General features: G+C 36.3%; 1 protein-coding gene and 1 long non-coding RNA gene across 3 annotated transcripts; both read right to left on the reverse strand.

The window, feature by feature from the left end:
* Positions 1 to 4,156: 4,156 nt before the first annotated feature.
* Positions 4,157 to 11,340, reverse strand: LOC125475110. The gene is made up of 3 exons (XR_007256431.1): positions 11,079 to 11,340; positions 9,476 to 9,546; positions 4,157 to 4,716 (listed from the first exon to the last, which is right to left on the reverse strand). It is a non-coding gene; the product is annotated as an uncharacterized LOC125475110 (long non-coding RNA).
* Positions 11,341 to 14,779: 3,439 nt separating this feature from the next.
* LOC103962541 (auxin response factor 18) lies at positions 14,780 to 18,839 on the reverse strand. 2 transcript variants are annotated; one of them, XM_009375254.3, is made up of 4 exons: positions 18,088 to 18,839; positions 16,782 to 17,963; positions 15,320 to 16,236; positions 14,780 to 15,204 (listed from the first exon to the last, which is right to left on the reverse strand). In XM_009375254.3, the coding sequence occupies exons 2-4, from the start codon at positions 17,898 to 17,900 to the stop codon at positions 15,129 to 15,131; spliced, it is 2,112 nt and encodes a 703-aa protein (XP_009373529.1). In that variant the 5' UTR covers positions 17,901 to 17,963; positions 18,088 to 18,839; the 3' UTR covers positions 14,780 to 15,128. The 2 variants fall into 2 exon arrangements, with proteins under 2 accessions (XP_009373529.1, XP_009373530.1); XM_009375255.3 differs by having other exon boundaries at positions 14,780 to 15,198; positions 18,088 to 18,838.
* Between the last annotated feature and the right edge of the window lie 1,166 nt (positions 18,840 to 20,005).

The following is a 20,005-nucleotide window of genomic DNA, read 5'->3' on the forward strand; positions in this document are numbered from 1 at the left end:
CTTTATTAAATATTCCGAACCAAAAGCATCCCACCAAAAAATAGCACCATGCAAAACAGCATGTGAAGCAACAGCGTGAGCAGCCACCATGGATGGTGATAGGAAAGCGGGTAAATTTTAATTTAAACGCTTACATCTTCAACTAGAATATTAAAAAATACTCAGAAACAAAAACATCCCACCAAAATATATCACCATGCAAAACGGCGCGTGAAGCAACAGCGTGAGCAGCCACCATGGATGGTGATGGAAAGCGGGTTCTCAGAACAAAGAGAGTTAAGCATGCATGATGCATGCACAAAATAAAATAAAACAAACAATGCTGCTGCTTTTCTTTTCTCTCGGTTCGTGCTTTGACTACCGGTTTTTTTGACTATTTGCATTGCTTTCCCCCTATGGTAATATGATACATTAGGCATTAGCCCTAGGATTTTGACATTTAGTGCCCATAACAATGGGCTAAAAACATTTAAACATGTAACACAATGAGTTCATGAAAAATACTACAAGAATATTTTCAAAGAAGATGTCTAAATAAACATTAACAGTTAAAAAATACAGCAACAGTGTTTTTCAACTAAAAAAAAACAAATCTAGTGTGGCATAACATAATTGACAACCTTCATCCTTACTAGAAAATTTGACAGGAGCTTCAAATCGAATATGTCAATTTAATAGTTTAATTTGACATATTGGATATAAAGCAAAACTTCAAAAAACATCAAAGTGCTACATAGGTTGTGAAATTTAAATCTGATGTTTAAAATTTGACATCTTTTTAGAGATTATCTAACCACCATAGCAATTCATCACTTGAATGATCTATTTTTTGCTATTTAACTTTGATCTATAAACTTATTACACTTATTTTTTTTAAATAAAAATACATATATATATATATATGACTTATCTGTACTTATTATATTAATCTTTTATTATAGTAATATGTAGCCTTTTTATTTTCTTTTTATAATAAACAAACTTATAAATGAAACACTATTACGTTAGTTGATAACTTTTACTTGAAATCAATATCTATTTGTGGCAATTTATTAATTTTTTCAGATCGCTAATAACAACTCTCTTTATCTCGACTTTAAGATGTCAAAAGGCCCAATCGGTAAAAAGTGAGATATTTTATGAGCAATTTGGATTAGGGAAGTTTTGATGCAGAAGCCAGCTTTTAAAATTTTGAGATTAAACATTCATGCATTTTAGAATTTTAATTAAACATCTTCCTACAATTTAGGTGTCACATGCATTAGAAGTAGTCTTTTTTATAATGTAAAATTACTCAACTTGCTATATATAAATATATACCTTTTAATTCATAGATAATACATCAAAACTCCTAAAATCTTGTAGATAAATATTGTAGAATTTAATTTCAATAAAAAGTCTTTCAAATTACACATGAACACAACTTGCCATTATATTTAATATAGAAAAAAAATTACATATAAAGTATACTTTTAACACTTAATTATATATTAAGACAACACGTTTTAAACATTTCAAAGAAATACACAAGTTAATAAACGTAGAAGATGATATCATTGACATTTTTTCTTTTCAGTTTAAGTGACCAAAATATCCTTTATAATGGAAAAGTCTTTTCACACTTCTATCTCCTTCATCTCTTGCTCTATTCTCTCTCTTTCCATAAATACTGTCCGATTTTTCCTTCTCTCTCTACTCATCTGCTAGACTACTTTTACGTTTTATCACCAGCAAATATTTTTCAAAAATTTATGCTTTGGCAAATAACAGTTCATATTTTTTTAGAAAACATTAATAACCTGATCGTGTTGAGGAATTTACGGTTGGACCGCTGCTTCTTCTTTTTATGGGACACGCGCTGCAACAGCAACATCCACCTTTTGCTATTACTTCTGCAGCTTCTATCATTCTTTTGTCTTGTATCGCATTCTTCATTCTTCTTTTTTCTTTTTATTTTTTTAAAGATAAACAAAAAAAAGAAATGATTTGTCTGATTGAATATAGAAAATAAGCCGTCCATTTTTCAGATATTTAATTTTCAAATAAATAGTTTTCATTTCATGGAAGTAGATTTGTGTAACATCTCACATCGTCCAGGGGAGTGATTCTTAAATGTATATTCTCATCCCTACCTAGCACGAGGCCTTTTGGGAGCTCACTGGCTTCGGGTTCCGTAGGAACTTCGAAGTTAAGCGAGTAGCGCGCGAGAGCAATCCCATGATAGGTGACCCACTGGGAAGTTGCTCGTGAGTTCCCAAAAACAAAACCATGAGGGAATGGTAAGCCCAAAACGGACAATATCGTGCTACGGTGGTAGAGCGAGCCCGAGAAGTGGCCCGTCCCGGGCCGAGATGTGACAATTTGTTTGAAATTATCATTAATTCTTTAATTAGTGTAGAGAAATTTGAAAGTAAATTACCCAAGAAAAACATTTGTAGTTTTTTTTCTATAAAGTTGTTTAATTCGTTTTAAGTCAGAATAAATTGCAGCTCATTTTTAGTTTATAGCATGAGTCCGTAGTTTTCTTGTGTTGTGAAAGTATAATTTGATTGATGACGGGTTGGACTAATATCATATATGTAGTTTTGTTGAAAATACACAAACTGATTCTACTACAACTATACCAAATGATTCTACGAAAAAAAGTATACAAAACTGATTATAAATGTATTTGAAATTGATTATGCAAAAATGGTTGTAAATAGGTTGAATTGATTCTACAACAATGATCGCAAACGGGTTGAATTGATTCTGCAGAAATGATCAAAGATGTAAAAATGGTTGAGCATGGGTTGAACTGATTTTGCAAAAATGGTCTAAGAAGGGTTGAACTGATTCTGCAACAATGGTCGAAGACGAGTTGAACTGATTCTGAAAAAATGATCAAAGACAGGTTGAACTGATTCGTTTAACTGATTCTGCAAAAATGATCAAAGATGGGTTGAACTAATTCTACAAAAATTGTTGAAAACGAAAAAATGGTCGATGATAGGTTGAACTGATTTTGCAAAAATTATCAAGGATGGGTTGAACTTATTCTACAACAATCGTAGACGACAGGTTGAACTGATTCTGCAAAAAAATGGTTGAAGACGGGTTGAACTGATTCTACAAAAATGGTCGAGGACATGTTGAACTAATTATGTAAAAAAGGTCGAAGACGGGGTTAAACTAAGTCCGCAAAAATAGTCGAAGATAGGTTGAACTGATTTTGCAAAAATGGTCGAATACGGGTTAAACTGATTCTGCAAAAATAGGCGAGGACATGTTGATTTATTCTAGTAAGAAATAATACAAACTGACTCTCCATATAGTTTCAAAACAGATTCTGCAGAAATAGTTGAGGATGGGTTGAGTTTATGAGACACATTAATTTTGTTGGAGTTATGAGGGTTAGGTTGCATTAACAGTCCTAATGCCTTAGAGGTATAGCTGATATTTTAAAATATTATTTCCATGTTTTTAGGCTGGGCTTTAATTGTTTTTATATTTTTGTCTCTCCTTGATATGTTTAAAAACTAATGGAGTTCCTTGAAATATAGTGAAAGTTTTGGTCTCTATATATAATGACACACCCCTACCCTGAATGTCTTCCTGGACTCCGAATCAAGTTGTGCTAGCCGATACTAAGAGAGTGACAAAACCATAAAGTATAGTGATGTGGAAAATGTAAGTAAATTTAAACCTAAAAGTGCTTAAGTTTAAGAGTGCGCTTGTCAAGCGGGAATGAACCAATTTCACACGTGATGTCAAAGTATAAGTAAGGCACAGTATAGTGGATTGAGAATTATAGCATCGAAGGTAATCTCCAATACCAAGATTTGCCCAAATCATCATTGACACGAAAGCTCAGCTACTAAAACCAAGAGGGGCGAAAAAAAAGGGTGAGTGAGTTCAAAAATAAAGCTTTGTAAAAACCTTTTCGAAAACATAATAACCCCTCGCTGTAAAACAAGTATAGTTTCCAAAATATGCATACTACGTATAGTAAGAAAATAGTTACTGTTGCCTGCAATATCTCAAGAATTCATTACGGCATAATATCTCGTAAATAAGTGCATGACGTCCATAATCATATAATCTCGCATAAGCAAACATATCATATCGAGTGCTCATCAACATATGCTGACACACAAGTTCATGTAGAGGCATTCTAACATGAACAGAACTGGGTGTAACAATGATATACGCTCTAGTACTACAATCATGTGAAAACTGGTGCTATGCACATCACAAACGAGTCCTAATTGCCTACAACAATCTAGGACAGGACTGGCACCTACAATGAATCCAAAGTGAGCGTACAGTGCAATATGCACATGCACGTGCAAGACTAGCCTTGGCCTGAGCGAGTACTAACACCAATGTAGCAAACGATGAGCAGATAACATAAATATAGTCATGCCACAGTAATTCGATAATTCATATTGACATAATAGTAATAAATACGATATTATTCATGGCCGTCATTAAAACCCCATAAAGTATGCACACTTGTGTATCCCGTAGGATTTCTGATAATTTCATAATTTTTCGTTATTTTGCTAATTCTTATAAGCATTAGTCTAATCTAGGCATGCGTAGGAAATTCATTTTCAAATGTATAATTGGAAACTAAATAAATATATAATATTTAAAAGTAAAGACCCACTCACAAATCATGTCATCGCGTCAAACCCGCCTTGTAGCATCGAGAGTCCTTGCGATGCGTTTAGCCTAGAAAAGAAACCATTTTTGTAAATACATAACATACTAATGTATAAATTCATTTTCGTACAAAGTATGGCTAATAAAAAAAACTATTTTAAAACTATCGAATTTTGAAAAACAGAGGGCAGATTCGGGTCTAGCACATCGAGAAACCTAAGAACCTCCAAATCTGCTTCTGCTTACACCTACGCGTTTGTAACGTCAAGTACTTCGAGAATATGATAAAATAATAGCTCATACGTGTCATGTAATGGCAGTCAACAAAAGTCAACAATCTTACCACTGGGGCGTTTTCATCAATTCACATTTTTTTTTAAATTTATAAAATCGTAGAATTAGGGACAGGTTGTCACAATCTACCCACCTTAAAAAATTTTCTTCCCCAAAATTTGAAATCCTTTGCTATACATAAAATAGTAAAAAGATAGAAGAAAAATATACGCAAAGAAGATATCCAGTTAGAGCAGTTGCATAAAAGAGAATGCCATTCCGTCGTGATCGAATTGCAATGATTCCTCTTTCTTGCCTCAGAACTCATACTTTCCTGCCATTCCGTCGTGATCGGATTGCAATGATTCCTCTTTCTTGCCTCAGAACTCATACTTTCCTTCTCCTTCAATACAATACTATAATATAATACTTCTTATAAAAACATAGAGTCAAAAGTATTATATATGTACACTAACTTCCTGTCAAAATAAATATATAATTTCATAAAGTTAAAATAATTGTATTGAAATTAAAACTGAACATAGAATATTTTTCACCTACGCACTCGTTGCGTCACGTACTCCGAAGATAAGTGTGTAATATCTTTAGGTTAAGCCCAAACCATAAATAAATAAAAATACTAGCTTAACGGACTTACTTGCCCACTTGCTTAACGAATCCAATGAATAAGTTATCGATATTACGGTCTGCAGCCCGTAATACCAACAATGCATTGTTGTCTCGATTATCACAAATTCACGAGGGTGCAATATCACCATATTGCCCCTCAACATACATATAAATCGTCTGATTAGCACCTTGACCGCGCTCAAGTACTACCTTCTCGGGCGACAACGCAACTAGCACACAATTTCCTAAATTGTAATCTCGATTATTCAAATACTTGTCCGTAATACTCCTCAGTCAATCATGTGCTATGCATGAAATCTTCATACAATGTCTCAAACAGTGTCATAACCAAAGTTGAAAATTGTAACCGTGGTTACACGCAACTCTAACAGAGATAGGTGTCAGTCATAATCATACTAAAACTGTAGAACGAATAAACGCAACATATCCACCAAGGTCTAGATAATTCGTTCTGACTGGCCGTTAGTCTGAGGGTGAAAAAGTGGTATTGAACATAAACTTAGTACACATAGTCTTCAAGAAGACTTCCCCAAACTTGGAAGTGAAACGCGCATCACAGTGAGATACAATAGTGACATGCACACCATGTAGCTGAACAATATGGTTCGCAACATCTCAATGAGTAGATTCATAGTGAATTTCTCTCGAATTTAACGAAAATTATGTCAAGAAGGCTAAAATAACACTGAAGAATTTGAGAGTCAAACAAGTCCATCAAATCTAGAATGCGAGGTAACTGGAGTGAATGCATGACATCTTGCTACAATAGTAGCTTCCAGAAGATTTAATCACCAATGGTAAATTTATTTAGTAGAGCATTTGTTGGTTGACTGAAGCGTTAATGTTCAAAACTAAAATTAGATGTCCAAGCAATTTTCCTAAATGATTTGTTTGCTTCAGAAGCAATACGAAGTTCAGTAGGGTATACATGTACTCAAGGTTGACTAGAATGCCTTCCGACATAGAGGGGGTGAATATGGAATCACAATCAGAGTAGATGCCGATCGAAACGTCAAAAAATCTAATAATTTCAAGAATGAGGAATTTTACCAAGTGGTCTAAACGTAGTCCCTCTGGACCAACAGAAGGTGAGTTGACTTGTCAAGTCGGTCAGTAATCATCGAACATTATCATATTCTTCACATGTACGAGATGCCTCGTACTAGAAGCTTATGGTGATATTTCCCCATCTCCATTTGAATGCAAGAAGTGATCATAACCACTCAAACGATTCTTGATCATTTGTAAGTAACGTCAAATCGATACTTGTGAATCCCAACTAGAATGGGATAGGACAACGTAAAGATGTTCAAGGGTAGATATGTCTTTTCCTGTTGTAATAGTAATTACGTCTGCACAACCGGAGTAATACATGATAGTGCAAGTGTAGACGTTGATCTGGTTCTTCCATCATCATTGTAAAAAATTTTGCTTATTTCAAATGAAGATGTATTTAAGAAAGTTAAGATTGGTAAAGATTTTTGAACACGTTTCTCCACAAAGGAATGTCATCCGGTTTTCAATTGAAGGTGACAACTGTTGACTCTAGGTCATGAATAAGATGGTTCATTTCAAACGGTTCTAAACGTTTATAAATATAAGCGATACTCCGTCATGCTACCTTTACACAGCCGAAACATCCAAAGAACACGAATCACAACTAAATTAACTTTCCTCGATCGACAAGTAAGGAAAAACGCTATAGCTGAGAAATCGTTAACAAACTGTCAATAAAATCGACAAGACCAAAGATATCTCGAATTTCACAACACTTTAAGAGAATTCCAACTTTCTTCTGCTATAACCTTTTGAGAAAACGAAAAGAATATTGTCTACTGAGATCACGTCTCCCAAGAAGAGTACCATTCTAAACAAAGGTAATATTTGAGGAATTTGGTATAAAGCTGACTAGCAATGTTTAGAAAATTTGCTCTTGTTGCTAGGGTAAGTGAGTAAGTCATTGGTTAGACCACTACGATTTCGACAGGCTACGGAAGAAAACTCGAGTTCCAAAAGTTGGTCAGGTAGACCATCAATTTGAAGTATGGGTTAATGGTTTTAATCATCACCTGATTGAGTTACTAAAATCTAAGCACGATCCTAACGTTTAATCTTTCGTCTTCGCGAACAGGTTTTGAGGTTCCCTAGATAAGGTGTTTGGTTGAATAAATTCTAATCGGTAAGCTTTTGTAACTAAGTTCTCTCAATGATGTAGAAGTTGTTCGAAAAGACACAAGGAAAATTGGTGTAGCACGAGAAAGTGGATTGATAGTGTATTTCACTTCACCATTTGGTAATATCCTAGGTCAAATTTGAGAATTGATGCCAAAGGTATACGTCTTCGGAACATACAATACTGCTTCCTTTCTCTACAATACACACTAATAAGTCTTCATGGCTTTCTCGATACTCAAATTGCTCTTACAATGGAAAATTAACTCGTGCTTCAATTCTAATGTTTGTCGGTGGAAGTGACCATAAAGATGAACAGTCGAGAATGTTCTTGTTGCCTAGATGGTAAAATAATTAATACAACTGCGAGTTTACTGTCCTCCTAAAAGGCTTGCTCCTAAGTTTCCATGATTTAAATTTCTTCGACTCAGGTAGTTGCTGTTAATCAGTCTATCAGTCGCGTTGCTAATTAACGCATTTATGATACTTTTAATATTTTGATATTGTTCGTTACCCTGAAACTGTAAACCGGCGTTCTGGCATAAAGGTATCACTCTCAAATACTAGTACTTGTGTCCAGTATCAGAAATCATATCGTCTGAATACTGGTTGACAGCTTTTGGATATCGGACATTGTCGTCAATTAGTAGCGCCACTACAGGCTGATTACAGGTTAGAGCCCACTCGGGTGGATGGTTTCGGATGATTGGTAATGATTTGGTCCTATGAGTTGGTTTTGTTGATTCTAGGGAAAATTAGTTACTGCTTCTGGGATTTCTGCTACCCGAAGGTATAACAACCCATACTCATCAAAATGACGAGTACAACATTGAAAGGAATTTGGGAACTAGTGTTGGTTGAAGTGTTCTAAGGTATGAATGGAAATTGCTAATAATTTACTTCGAAATGAAATTTAACGGAGTAGAATTTTCCTCCTAAAGATCCGAAATTATACTTATGCTCGAAGGATTAATATAGTCGGGAACCAAAGGTGATTGTTCCCTATATGTTCTTCCATCGAGTGCTAGCACTTTAGCACCACATTATCAATTAAGACATTTCTAGAAATTTTGACGGAAGTAAAATTTCGTAGGAATTCTAATAGGTGATATACTAATGGGTACTGCCAATGAATCAAAACTAATTGTAGCTTCCTATCTCGAAAGGTTTGTTAATGATATGGCGGAAGAATAGTGATGGGATTGATAGGTAAATCTTCGATGGTGCACAATTACCAATACATTAGCCCTGTGTCAAAGCCAACAACTCATTTCAAATTGAACTTTCCTTGGTAGGCGATTTCTTCATTCAATGTCTAAAGGCATCCGCCAAAACAATGTTTTAGAATGTCAATAAGTCCCCTAAATTACTCAAAACTTAGAAAAAGATAACACATTTTTCATGCTTGACGAGGTGGCAAGGTTCAAAAATTAGGCTTAAGAACTGAGAATGCTATCACGCGTGTGATGAACGCAACACTGCCCAAACTTATGCTCTGATACCAAACTGACATATCCCAACCCGGAATGTCCACCTCGACTCCGAATCAAGTTGTGCTGGCCGACACCAAAAAGGTGACGAAGCCATAAAGTGTAGTGATGTGAAAAATGTAAGTAAATTTAAACCTAAAAGTGCCTAAGTATAAGAGTGCGCTTGTGAGCAGGAATGAACACATTTCACACGTGATGTCAAAGCATAAGTAAAGTACAGTATAATGCATTGAGAATTATACCATTGAAGGTAATCTCCAATATCAAGATTTTCCACGAATCCTCGTCAATACGAAAGCTCAGCTACTGAAACCTGGAGGGGCGAAAAACAAGGGTGAATAGGCCTAAAAATAAAGCTTTGTAAAAGCCTTTTCGAAAACATAATAATCCCTCGCTGTAAAACAAGTATAGTTTCCAAAAATATACATACAACGTATGGTAAGAAAATACTTACCTTAGCCTGCAATATCTCAAGAATTCATTACGACACAATATCTCATAAATAAGCTCATGACGTCCATAATCACATAATCTCACATAGGCAAACATTTCATATCGAGTGCTCATCGACACATTCTGACACACGAGTTCATACAAAGGTATTCTGACATGAACATGACTGGGTGTAACAATGATATATGCTCTAGTACTATAATCACATAAAGACTAGCGCTATGCGCATCACATATGAGTTATAATTGCCTACATCAATCTAGGATAGGACTGTCACCTACAATGAATCCAAAGTGAGCGTACGGTACGATGTGCACATACACGTGAAAGACTAGTCCTGGCTCAGGCAAGTACTAACACCGGTGCAGTAAACGATAAGCAGATAACATAAATATGGTCGTGCCACAATAATTCAATAATTCACATCGACATAATAGTAATAAATAAGATATTACTCATGGCCGTAATTAAAACCACATAAAAGTATGCATACCTATGCATCTCGTGGGATTTTTGATAATTTTGTAATTTTCCGTTATTTCACTAATTTTTATAAGCATTAGTCTAATCTAGGAATGCGTAGGAAATTCATTGTAAAATATATAATTGGAAACTAAATAATATGTAATATTTAAAATTAAAGACCAACTCATAGATCATGTGTTTGAGTCGAACCCGCCTCGTAACATCAAGAGTCCTTGTGATGCATTTCGCCTAGAAACAAAACCATTTTTGTAAATACGTAACATACTAACATATAAACGCGTTTTTGTACAAAATACGGCTAGTAAAGAAACTATTTAAAATGGTTGAATTTCAGAAAACGAAGGGCGGATTCGGGTCTGGCACTTCGAGAAACCTAAAGAGGGACCTTAGGCTCCTCCACACACCGCCACTACGAGGTGGCTGCATTGGCACCCATGCTGCCACTTGCAGTGGCTCCCTCACATGCGCCCATGCACCTGCGAGTACGATGGTACTTGCCTTCCTCGCGAGGCCAAAATTTTCCCATATTTTCTTCCTAACTTTCAAAGCTAATTTCTAGCTTGATACTTAACCAAATTCTATGATTCAAAATATATTTTGAAGTTAGAAATGTAGAGAAAGCAAATTTCTAGCTCGATAGTTAACCAAATTTGATGGTTCAAAAGTCATTTTCAAGTTAGAAATGTAGAGAACATGCCTATACCTACTGGAAGCTTAATCGTGGTTTGTGTTGACAAAAATTTTGTTTGAAAATGGTCGGATGGCCACGGACCCAAATTTTCTAGAAATCTGGAAAATCATCCTCTATATCTAAACAGCTTCTAACCCTAACAAAAAGCATCCAAACCTTGAGATCGTTCATTGACAATGAGAAGGGTAAGTGGGAAGAGATGTCCTAATGCTTACCTTGGTCAGGATTCATGGAATCTCGTCGGGAATCCATATCCAAAACAGAGCTCCATTTGAGCTCGAAGGCTCGATTCCAGTAACCCAAACTTGGGGTTAAGTTCGTAAGGATGAGCTAATAATAGTCCGGTGGTGTGATGGTCTAGAGTTCGTCGGTATGGCGAAAGGTTTGTGTGGTGGTGGTGTCTCGGTGGTGATTCACCAAGGGAGAGAGAGATGAGAGATGAGAGGGAGAGAGCTGAGAGGGTTAGGGGAAGAAGGTGAGGTGGCAACCATTGAGTGGTGAAGCGAGGTGAGGGACTTTTGAAAAAATTTAAGAGAGGGTGAGGTCCAAGAGATAGGGGACACGGGGGAATGGGGAGAGAATGGATTGTGGGCCCCACTACTGCACAATGTAATGTCACAAAAGACAAAATAGAAAATATCCACGCGACATGAAATTACCAAAATACCCTTCACGTTCGTAGTTCTATAAAATTTTACCCGTAACTCCAAATCCGCTTCTGCTTGTGCCTACGCGTTCGTAACGTCAAGAACTTCAAGAATACGATAAAATAATAGCTCATATGCGTCATATAATGGCGGTCAATGAAAGTCAACAATCCTTCCACTAGGGGTGTTTTTCGTCAATTCATAATTTTTAAAAATTTATAAAATCTTAGAATTAGGGACGGGTTATCACATATAAAGCTCCCAAAAAAACATATTTGATACGTATATTTCTTCTTGGTTCATATTCAGTACGTTACTTTATATATCTTCTTGGTACATATTTGGTATATTCGTATTTCTTTTTCGTATGCATTTGGTACATTGATATATTTTCCGGTACATTTATATTTATTTAAAAAAAAAAATTTAGTACGTTACTTTATATATCTTCTTGGTACGTTTATATATTATCGGTATGTTTATATTTATTTTCAACAAAAAAAAAAAAAGAAAAAAGAAAAAGATCAAAGAAAAAACTGAAAGATACAATGAAGAACAGATTTTTGTATACTCCTAATCCAGACATATACGAATTACAATTCAATATAAGTCTCTAACTCCTTATCCGTACTAAACTAAACTATAACAACAATATCACAGCAAGATTATATTGCAGCAGCAAGCATAGTTGAGGCTTCTTTGGTTGATCACAAACAACTCGGGGCAATTTTTGCTCTTTGACTTCCTCCAAGTTTTTTGCCATTTTTTTTGTTTTTCTTTTTCCAGATACGTAGCTGCAAAAAATGGGGCAACTTCAGGAGGGATTCCAATGTTCCAACGCCATTCCAAATAGAAAGAGAGTGCCTACAAAACCTGAAAAATTAATGGGATACATATCATCTTTCTTTGCAATTTGGAAAACTAATGACATACATATCATCTTTATCCTTGAATTTCAAAATTCAAAAAATATGTCCCCCAAAAAATTGCCGAATAAAAAACCCTCTCCACTAGCTTCTTGATAAAACCTGAAACAGTATAGAATCTTGATGAAACCTGCTCAACGTAACAACATCAAGCTGCCGAAAGCAGAGAGTGAAACAATAGAATAATCGATCACATATACATCTAATTATCTCAAATGATAACAAGATGAAATTGTGAAAACAACCACTAATTGAATTGGATAAACCCATTCAAGATTCAAAAATGGAGATCACAAAATCAAACGTGGGAGAAGAAATCCACATTCTCATCAAATTCAACAAACCAGAAACTATTTCCTAAAATAAAGGACATGTACAAAGAAATATCAGCGTAAAATGATATATTTGGAATTCAATAATTAACATTTTAATTTAAAAAAATACAATAATGATATGTAATTTAAGTAAATATAAAAATGCTAACGTGGCTATTGTTTAAGGCGGCTTAATTAAATCTTAAAATAGAATCAATGTTTGATCTAAAAAGTATTAAAAAAATGCTAAGGATCCTAATTTTCTGTTTGCATTTACAAAAACTCTAGATAATACAAGTCTAAGTAGTAATGGGATGAGATTAAAATGGTGGATAGATCCCAAATTTGACACTTGCAACAAAACGATTTAGTTGCACGATTGTCTCCATAAATATGGTATATAAAACTAACTCTTCAATTTACACCATTGCCAAATTGAATTAATTTTACCAATATATTTGTAGTGAGTCCAACTCGACAAGCCCGTGCGCTGGACCATCACTGATTTGCTGTTAGTTACTGATATCTCAAATCACTTAAAAATTTTAAGTACGACGGTAACTTTATGATTTTATCAATATTTTAACTACTTGACATGCAAAATGCCAAAATCCCTAATAATATTTGTGTATGTGATTTGGTGTTCTAACAATATGTGTCACATGGTATTACTAATCCGACTTACATGATGTTACTAATCCGACTTAATAATAATCTATTCAAAGATCCTTGAAAATGTCAACAACAAGAAAAAGAAATAAAAAAAAAATAAAAACTTGTGGTGATTTGTGAAAACAGAGGAAAAAAGCGCGGTCAACGAAACGGCGCAACACAAGCAAATGCATCCCTTTCGGAGCTGACGTTGCGTTATTTAACAGACGCCGTGTGGGCCACCGCCGAGTTCTCACGTGCGGCGGATTAGGTTAACCAGACAGAATGTGTTTTTTGTTTGTTTGTTCCTTCTGCCTTCCAGCACCTTTGCTGCTTGTTTTGTTTATCCCCACGTATTACTTATTGACTTTCTCTTTGACTATTATTTTGTTTTACAATCCCCATAAATTAAAAAAATTGCTCGCCTAATTAGTTGGTAGATTAATATTAATAATAATTACTAGGAATAAGTAATACCTCACTTTGTGGCGTCAAATATTGAGACAATTAATTTACTTTCATGTTTTAATTAGTTAAGTTAAGATTGTTTTTGAAATCTGAACTCTGGTAATACTGTGATAAATAAGGCTTCTTCTTGTTTGGTTATTAATATAATCTCTGAGAATTTGTTGTCGTGTAAAACATTTGATTTCAATTAACAAATGAGAGGATTATGAGAAGAATTAGGTCAAAATCCACTTGAAAATTGGTGATTAGACCCTTGACCAACTCCTTTCCTTAGTCATGCACAAAACTAATTAAACCCATCTTTTTCTCTGTGATGCGAAGCCGCCTCTTTCAAAATATACTAGTTTTGGGACAAAAGTTCGGGATCCTTTTCTCATTGGCGAAAATGTGGAATGTACAATCATGCACTCTTTGAAAATCTCGATTTAGTTGATCAAACATCAGTACATCGGTGTATTGTAGAAATTCTTTGGTTGGCAATGACATTTGAGTATTTGAATAGGGAGAGAATTCAATCCCCTTACATGTTTATACGCTTTTAACTCTATCTCTCACTCATGAGGAGGCATATTGTATTTATGAGTATATAATGATGCAGATTCTCCCTTGAAGAGAAGGGGATTCAAAATCAATTCAAGAAAGTACAAAACGCCTAAAAACTAATGTGTGACTACAATTCTACATAACATTCAATACTACAAATGTTTTAGCTGTTAGATTTGATTTCCCCAACTGTTTTAACTCAACCAATCATTTTTCATACCACTCAAAGCTACGAAACATCGAAAATAATATTGTAATAAGTAAGCATCTTATAATCTTGATCCATCAAGTAGGAAGTATATACTTGCAATTTGTGATGCCTACATTACATCTTCAATGGATTAGGTATTAACATAAGAAGGGAAAATACAAACAAAAAAACGCTTCCAAGTAAGAAAGGCCAAGCAAATGAGCCAAAACAGAGTTTGCTTTCTACACAAATTTGATGTACATTTTCCACTTAATTTAAACTGCCTTCTTAGAAGACTTCATTCATTTGTAAAGCCTTATAAACACATGTACCAAATCCTACAAACAGGATCTGGCTGCAAAGAAGCAACCTCAAAGAAAAAAAAAAGACAACCAACAAACTGATGAAGGCTCAAAAATTGAATCAGAGCGGCTTCTCCGACAACTTCAAGAGCGGTAAAAGGTCAGCATGGCGAACAAAGGATTTATCCCCGGCTGTACAATTGAATCGAGGCTTAATTCTTTCTTTACATTCCTACGTTGTTGCTGCCTGAATCTATTAGAATCGTCAATCTCCTTGCCGTTTTCATGAAGTCACTGCAACTTCAACAATAATTTGATCAATATATTACCTTACTAACCACTCATTTGATAATTAAAAGGACAAGGACCTCCGTCCTTCGGAGCCATTACACGATTCAATGGGAATTGTCCGTACCTGAAAGGTTCATCTCCAATGTGTTTAACTGCACCAGTACCATCTCGATAGAGCACATGGTTCAGTGTCTCAGAATTGTCTATGCCAAACATATCTGCCAGTTTTCTGTACAATTCATCATAAGACCCCAGAAGTGAAAGGTCAAGAGTGCGACCTACGTCTTCTGATTCCATGAAGACTTTACAGTGACCAGTTTCCAGACTTAGTTCGGTTTCATTTCGAGTATCCTTGTACCATTGGAAACCTTCACAAGATGAGCGCTCTTGTACACTTTGTCGGTGAAGTGCAGATCCAGAATTATCAGAATGATTTACCATTCTATCTGCATTCCCATCGGATGAACTATTTCCAGTAAGAACTGGTGAGACTGTATCGCCAGAGCTGCTCAGAGAGATCTGCTGCTCAGTAAGTATTGGCTGACCAAAGAGTATGAGCTGCGGTGGCTTTAAATCATCAGGTTTCTTTGACGTCGGGGTAAAATGTGACATAGTCAATAAGCATGAAACATTCTCGCTTATAGTAGGCTTATGAATCACCATGTTATTGGTGAATTTAGTGGGTGCAGCAGCATGATCAAGTGGCGGGAAACCAGCCGGAAATAGACCTGTGTGCAGTTTATTGAGGTGCATATCTGATGAGGATAGACCATAATGAGCATGCCTGGCTCCCTGCATGCCAGCAGGAGTTTTGTCGGGCAGACAACCAAAGGGGCTGCTGGGTCCAAGGAGGTTGCCGGAAAAAGTCGGCATTGGAAGTTGGCCTTCAAAAGGGAAATCTGGGTATTGAGGTAGTCTCATCTTCTTTCTTGGCAGTGAGAAAGGTGTCAGATGGATCGTGGGCATGTTGGATACCAACTCTACCAACCATGGGCTAACGCGTTTCACATTTTGAAGTAAATCGGGTTCATCCCAGGTAACCTGCAACACAAGATTTCAGAAAACCAAAGGAAATTAAAGAGAAAAACACTCCTACTGTGTGTTCAAAGTACCCAACAGTCCCAACCGTACTATGGAAATGAACTTCTTGAATGTTTAGCTGCCAAAAACCATGGCTCTTCCCAGATGTAATTGGCCAGGAAAGAGCACAATTGATCAAAATTAGCTAGTAGGTATAGAGTAGAAAATGAAAACTGAACCTGGAACACCAAAGAAATTGCAACTACGAAAGTATAAACAGGAACCTAAAAACTACTAAGCTCGAATAAACGCAGATTATACTGTAACAGAGTAATCATATGGCGAAGTGAATTGAAAGGAGTTGAGAAAAGAAATGCAAATGAAGATCAAAGAACCAATGTTTTATGGCACAGTATGCAGATTGTGCTTCGTAATTCTGATCGGAAAATTGTCGATGAAACATAATGTGCTCAGACTAAGAAAATCAGGCCTACTAGGGAAGATAGATAAAGTAAATTAAAAATTATAAACGAAACTAGAGCACGATAATTACAGAGTAGTAGTACCTGGAGAAGCCTCCAAGGTGACTCGGGCCAGCGCAAAGGCTCAGCAACCTGAACAGAGGATATAGTTCCCATGAACCAACTTATCCGGGAAGAATCCTCAGTTTCAAAGGCCATCTTGAATCGCATTCCAGGGCACCACCGGATCTGCAATGCTGCTTTCACCAATGAGGCCTTCACACAGAATTCTGGGGTACTTGCTCTAGGGTAGTAAACAACCTCAAAGGGCTGTCCATTTGCAGCAAGTGTTGCAGCTTCAGAAACAGATTCAGGCCCGACTTTCCCCTTACCCACTAGACTTCCATTCGAATTAGAGCTATTACCATTGCCATTTCTCATTAGTTTGTTCTCATCCTCCCTCAAAAACGCCGAGAATCCACCATATGGCACAGTACAATTCCCACCCATTGGATTCCACCCTGAAGATGACTCTGGTCCACTTCCACTTCCCCTCTTTGCTCGACGAATCCCGACACAGAGATCACCATTCTCTGCCCTCAAAAACACAATTGAGTCCCCAGAAACAAGCTTCTTGTGGTTCACAAAGGTACTCCACCCCGTGGTCAATAGATGCCGCCTAGGGGTCCCCCTGTAAATGTGCTTAAACTTCCAAGTTTCACCATGAACATCCTTAGCAAGAATTGTCTGAACAGGGGGATCGGCAGAGTAATCCAATCGCGGAAAGATGGTTTCTGCACAATATCTCGGAACAGAGAACCCACCACCATTGTTTGCATCGGATTGCGTCAATGTTTTTGCAAATGAGGCGGGTTTATCCGGCGTTTCAGACCCATTAAGCCCTCCAATTCCATCATCCTCGTAGCCCGCCTCGCCCCCGTTCAAAGGAACCAACCTAATCTTGGCATAAACCTCATCAGTCTCAGGATCCGCCATGAACTTAATGGCGGCAACCTGGCAAAGTATATAGGGAGGAACTCTTGGACAATTCCTGAAATCAACAGGTCCACAGGCATGCTCAGCATGGCCCTGAGGGAAGTAGAAGACCTTCGCATTCACCAGTGGCATTTGAACCATGCCGCCGGCGCAGGCATGCCATAGCTGTGGATCTAAGCACCTATCCACCTCCTTCAATTTCTCTTTTGAATCCATAAACGTAATCATATCAACTCTTCAAATAAATAAACAAAATTTGCAAAACCCTTTTCTTCCTGCTCTCAGTAAATGCTGCAAACCACATTAACCACACAAATTAGGCATCCTACTCACAGAATTCAATCAAACCATACAAACAACAACAATACAGAAACAATCAATCTAATAAATGAACTGCATTTCATAAATTTCTTACCTTATAAAGAAGGCATGAATTCGAACCCGAAAAGCTTCTTTCTTGCCACGTTTTCTCTAAGAAATATTCACAAAATCAAATTTTCCCAACAACCAAACTTGGACTTCAAAATTCAAATCCTTTTTTTTTTTTTTTCCTTAAATCAGAAAAATCAGAGGGGTTCAATTGCTCTGGCACGCCATTAAACCCACCTACAAAACCCTAATCACAAGCAGCTTCAATTCAACACTGAATTCCCAATACCCAAACCCTAATCTCTTTCCTGACTGAATCAGTCTAAACCCACCAGTTTTTTTTCAGCCAAAAATCCCAAAAAACAAAAACTCAGACTAAAAAACTGGAGAAGCACTCTACTCTTCTGGAAATTCCAATCCCCAGAGCCCTCAGAAGCTCAGCGGTCGGAGAAAAATTGAAGATCTGCGGCGAAGGTCGAGGCACTACTTTCCAAGTCCGGCGAAAATCGAGAGCCCGGAGCTCCTCCCGAGCAGCCGGGAAGTTCACAGAAGAAAAAGCCTCCGACGGAAAAGAGGAAGGAGAATCGTCGGCGTCGAAAATCTTTCAGGAATCTTCGTCGTCTTTGTTGGTTTGAGAGATTTCAATCACCAACGACTGTTTGGCCAACACAGAAGAAGATAAAAAACCATAGACACAGAGAGAGAGAGAGACAGAAGGAGGAGAGAGAGGGAGAGAGAACAGAGCAACCTTTCGGATTCTGCAACAGTCCAAAAGCTCACTCAGCAAATAAAACACCAAAAACAAATAAAATAAATAAATGAAAATATATAAACACAAAAGTTGCAACTGTTACTAACTTGCTGCAAATGTGAAGCGGTTGTAGTCAGTGTCACTGTTCTTGTCAAAAGCATTTACCACGATTGGTAAATTCAATAAAAAATATTTTGCCCTTTTCAAACTTACCTGCCGTATTCCGGCGGTGCGCCTCACGGATGGCGTGGTGTGTCGAATTTACTCGGTAGCGTATGAACGTATACTTGGACTGGATTTTACCGCGTAAAATTTGACCTATAGGCATCGTTGTATTAGTGTGCTTGGTTTGGTGGTAACTATTTAGAATTTAACATTTAGATATTGGGATTATCATGCGCTATATATGATATGTTTTATGCATAATATCATCATGCCACGTTGAATAACTCGCAAGTAAGATTTAACTAAAAAATGACATGTTTATGTGCTAGTATGTGAGACATAATCAATGACTTTTACTCGTGTACCGTATACTTGGTCTAATATCTCGCACTTGGAATTTGGTGCTATAACATCAACGTTAAGACGTGTCTATATGTGATGGGTTTCATTCATCCATTACATAATCATGACACGTTGTATCGCTCGCATATTAAATTTATCTAAAAAGTGACATGATAACGTGGTTTGTTGGACGCACTTATTTGGTAACTTTTACACGTAAATTCGATTTGAAATTCACTATTTAAAATTTGACATTTCGACTATCAGTTATGATGACCGTGTGTAAGCAGCGTGTTTTACGTGTTGTATCAATACACCATGTTCAAATATACTAAAATATTACAATATTTCTCGTATGCGAATTCAATCTCGTTTTTATTATTTCCTAAGAATATGTGTTGTTAGATTGATTAAATTGTTTTCAGTCTAAGACTCTACCAACAGTATCAAGTGAATAGTAAATAATTACCTTATATATTTTTGTTGGAGCAAAGCTAGCAAAATTAAAATCAAATTTTTAATATAATTTTATATTTGTTACCTTTTTCTTCGGATCTGAAGAAACAGTGTGTATCTTGGGAAGCCAGCAAAACAACAAAGATTTAAGGAAACCATACTTTTATAATCTTTCCTCTTATTCTATTCCCACCAATTAATTACTATTTTTTTAATTCCGCTCCGACTAATCAAACAGTGAGCGATTATT

The sequence above is a fragment of a genome, unplaced genomic scaffold (assembly GCF_019419815.1).
Source record: "Pyrus x bretschneideri cultivar Hongxiangsu unplaced genomic scaffold, Pyrus_bretschneideri_v1 Contig137, whole genome shotgun sequence".
NCBI classification, from domain to species: domain Eukaryota; kingdom Viridiplantae; phylum Streptophyta; class Magnoliopsida; order Rosales; family Rosaceae; genus Pyrus; species Pyrus x bretschneideri.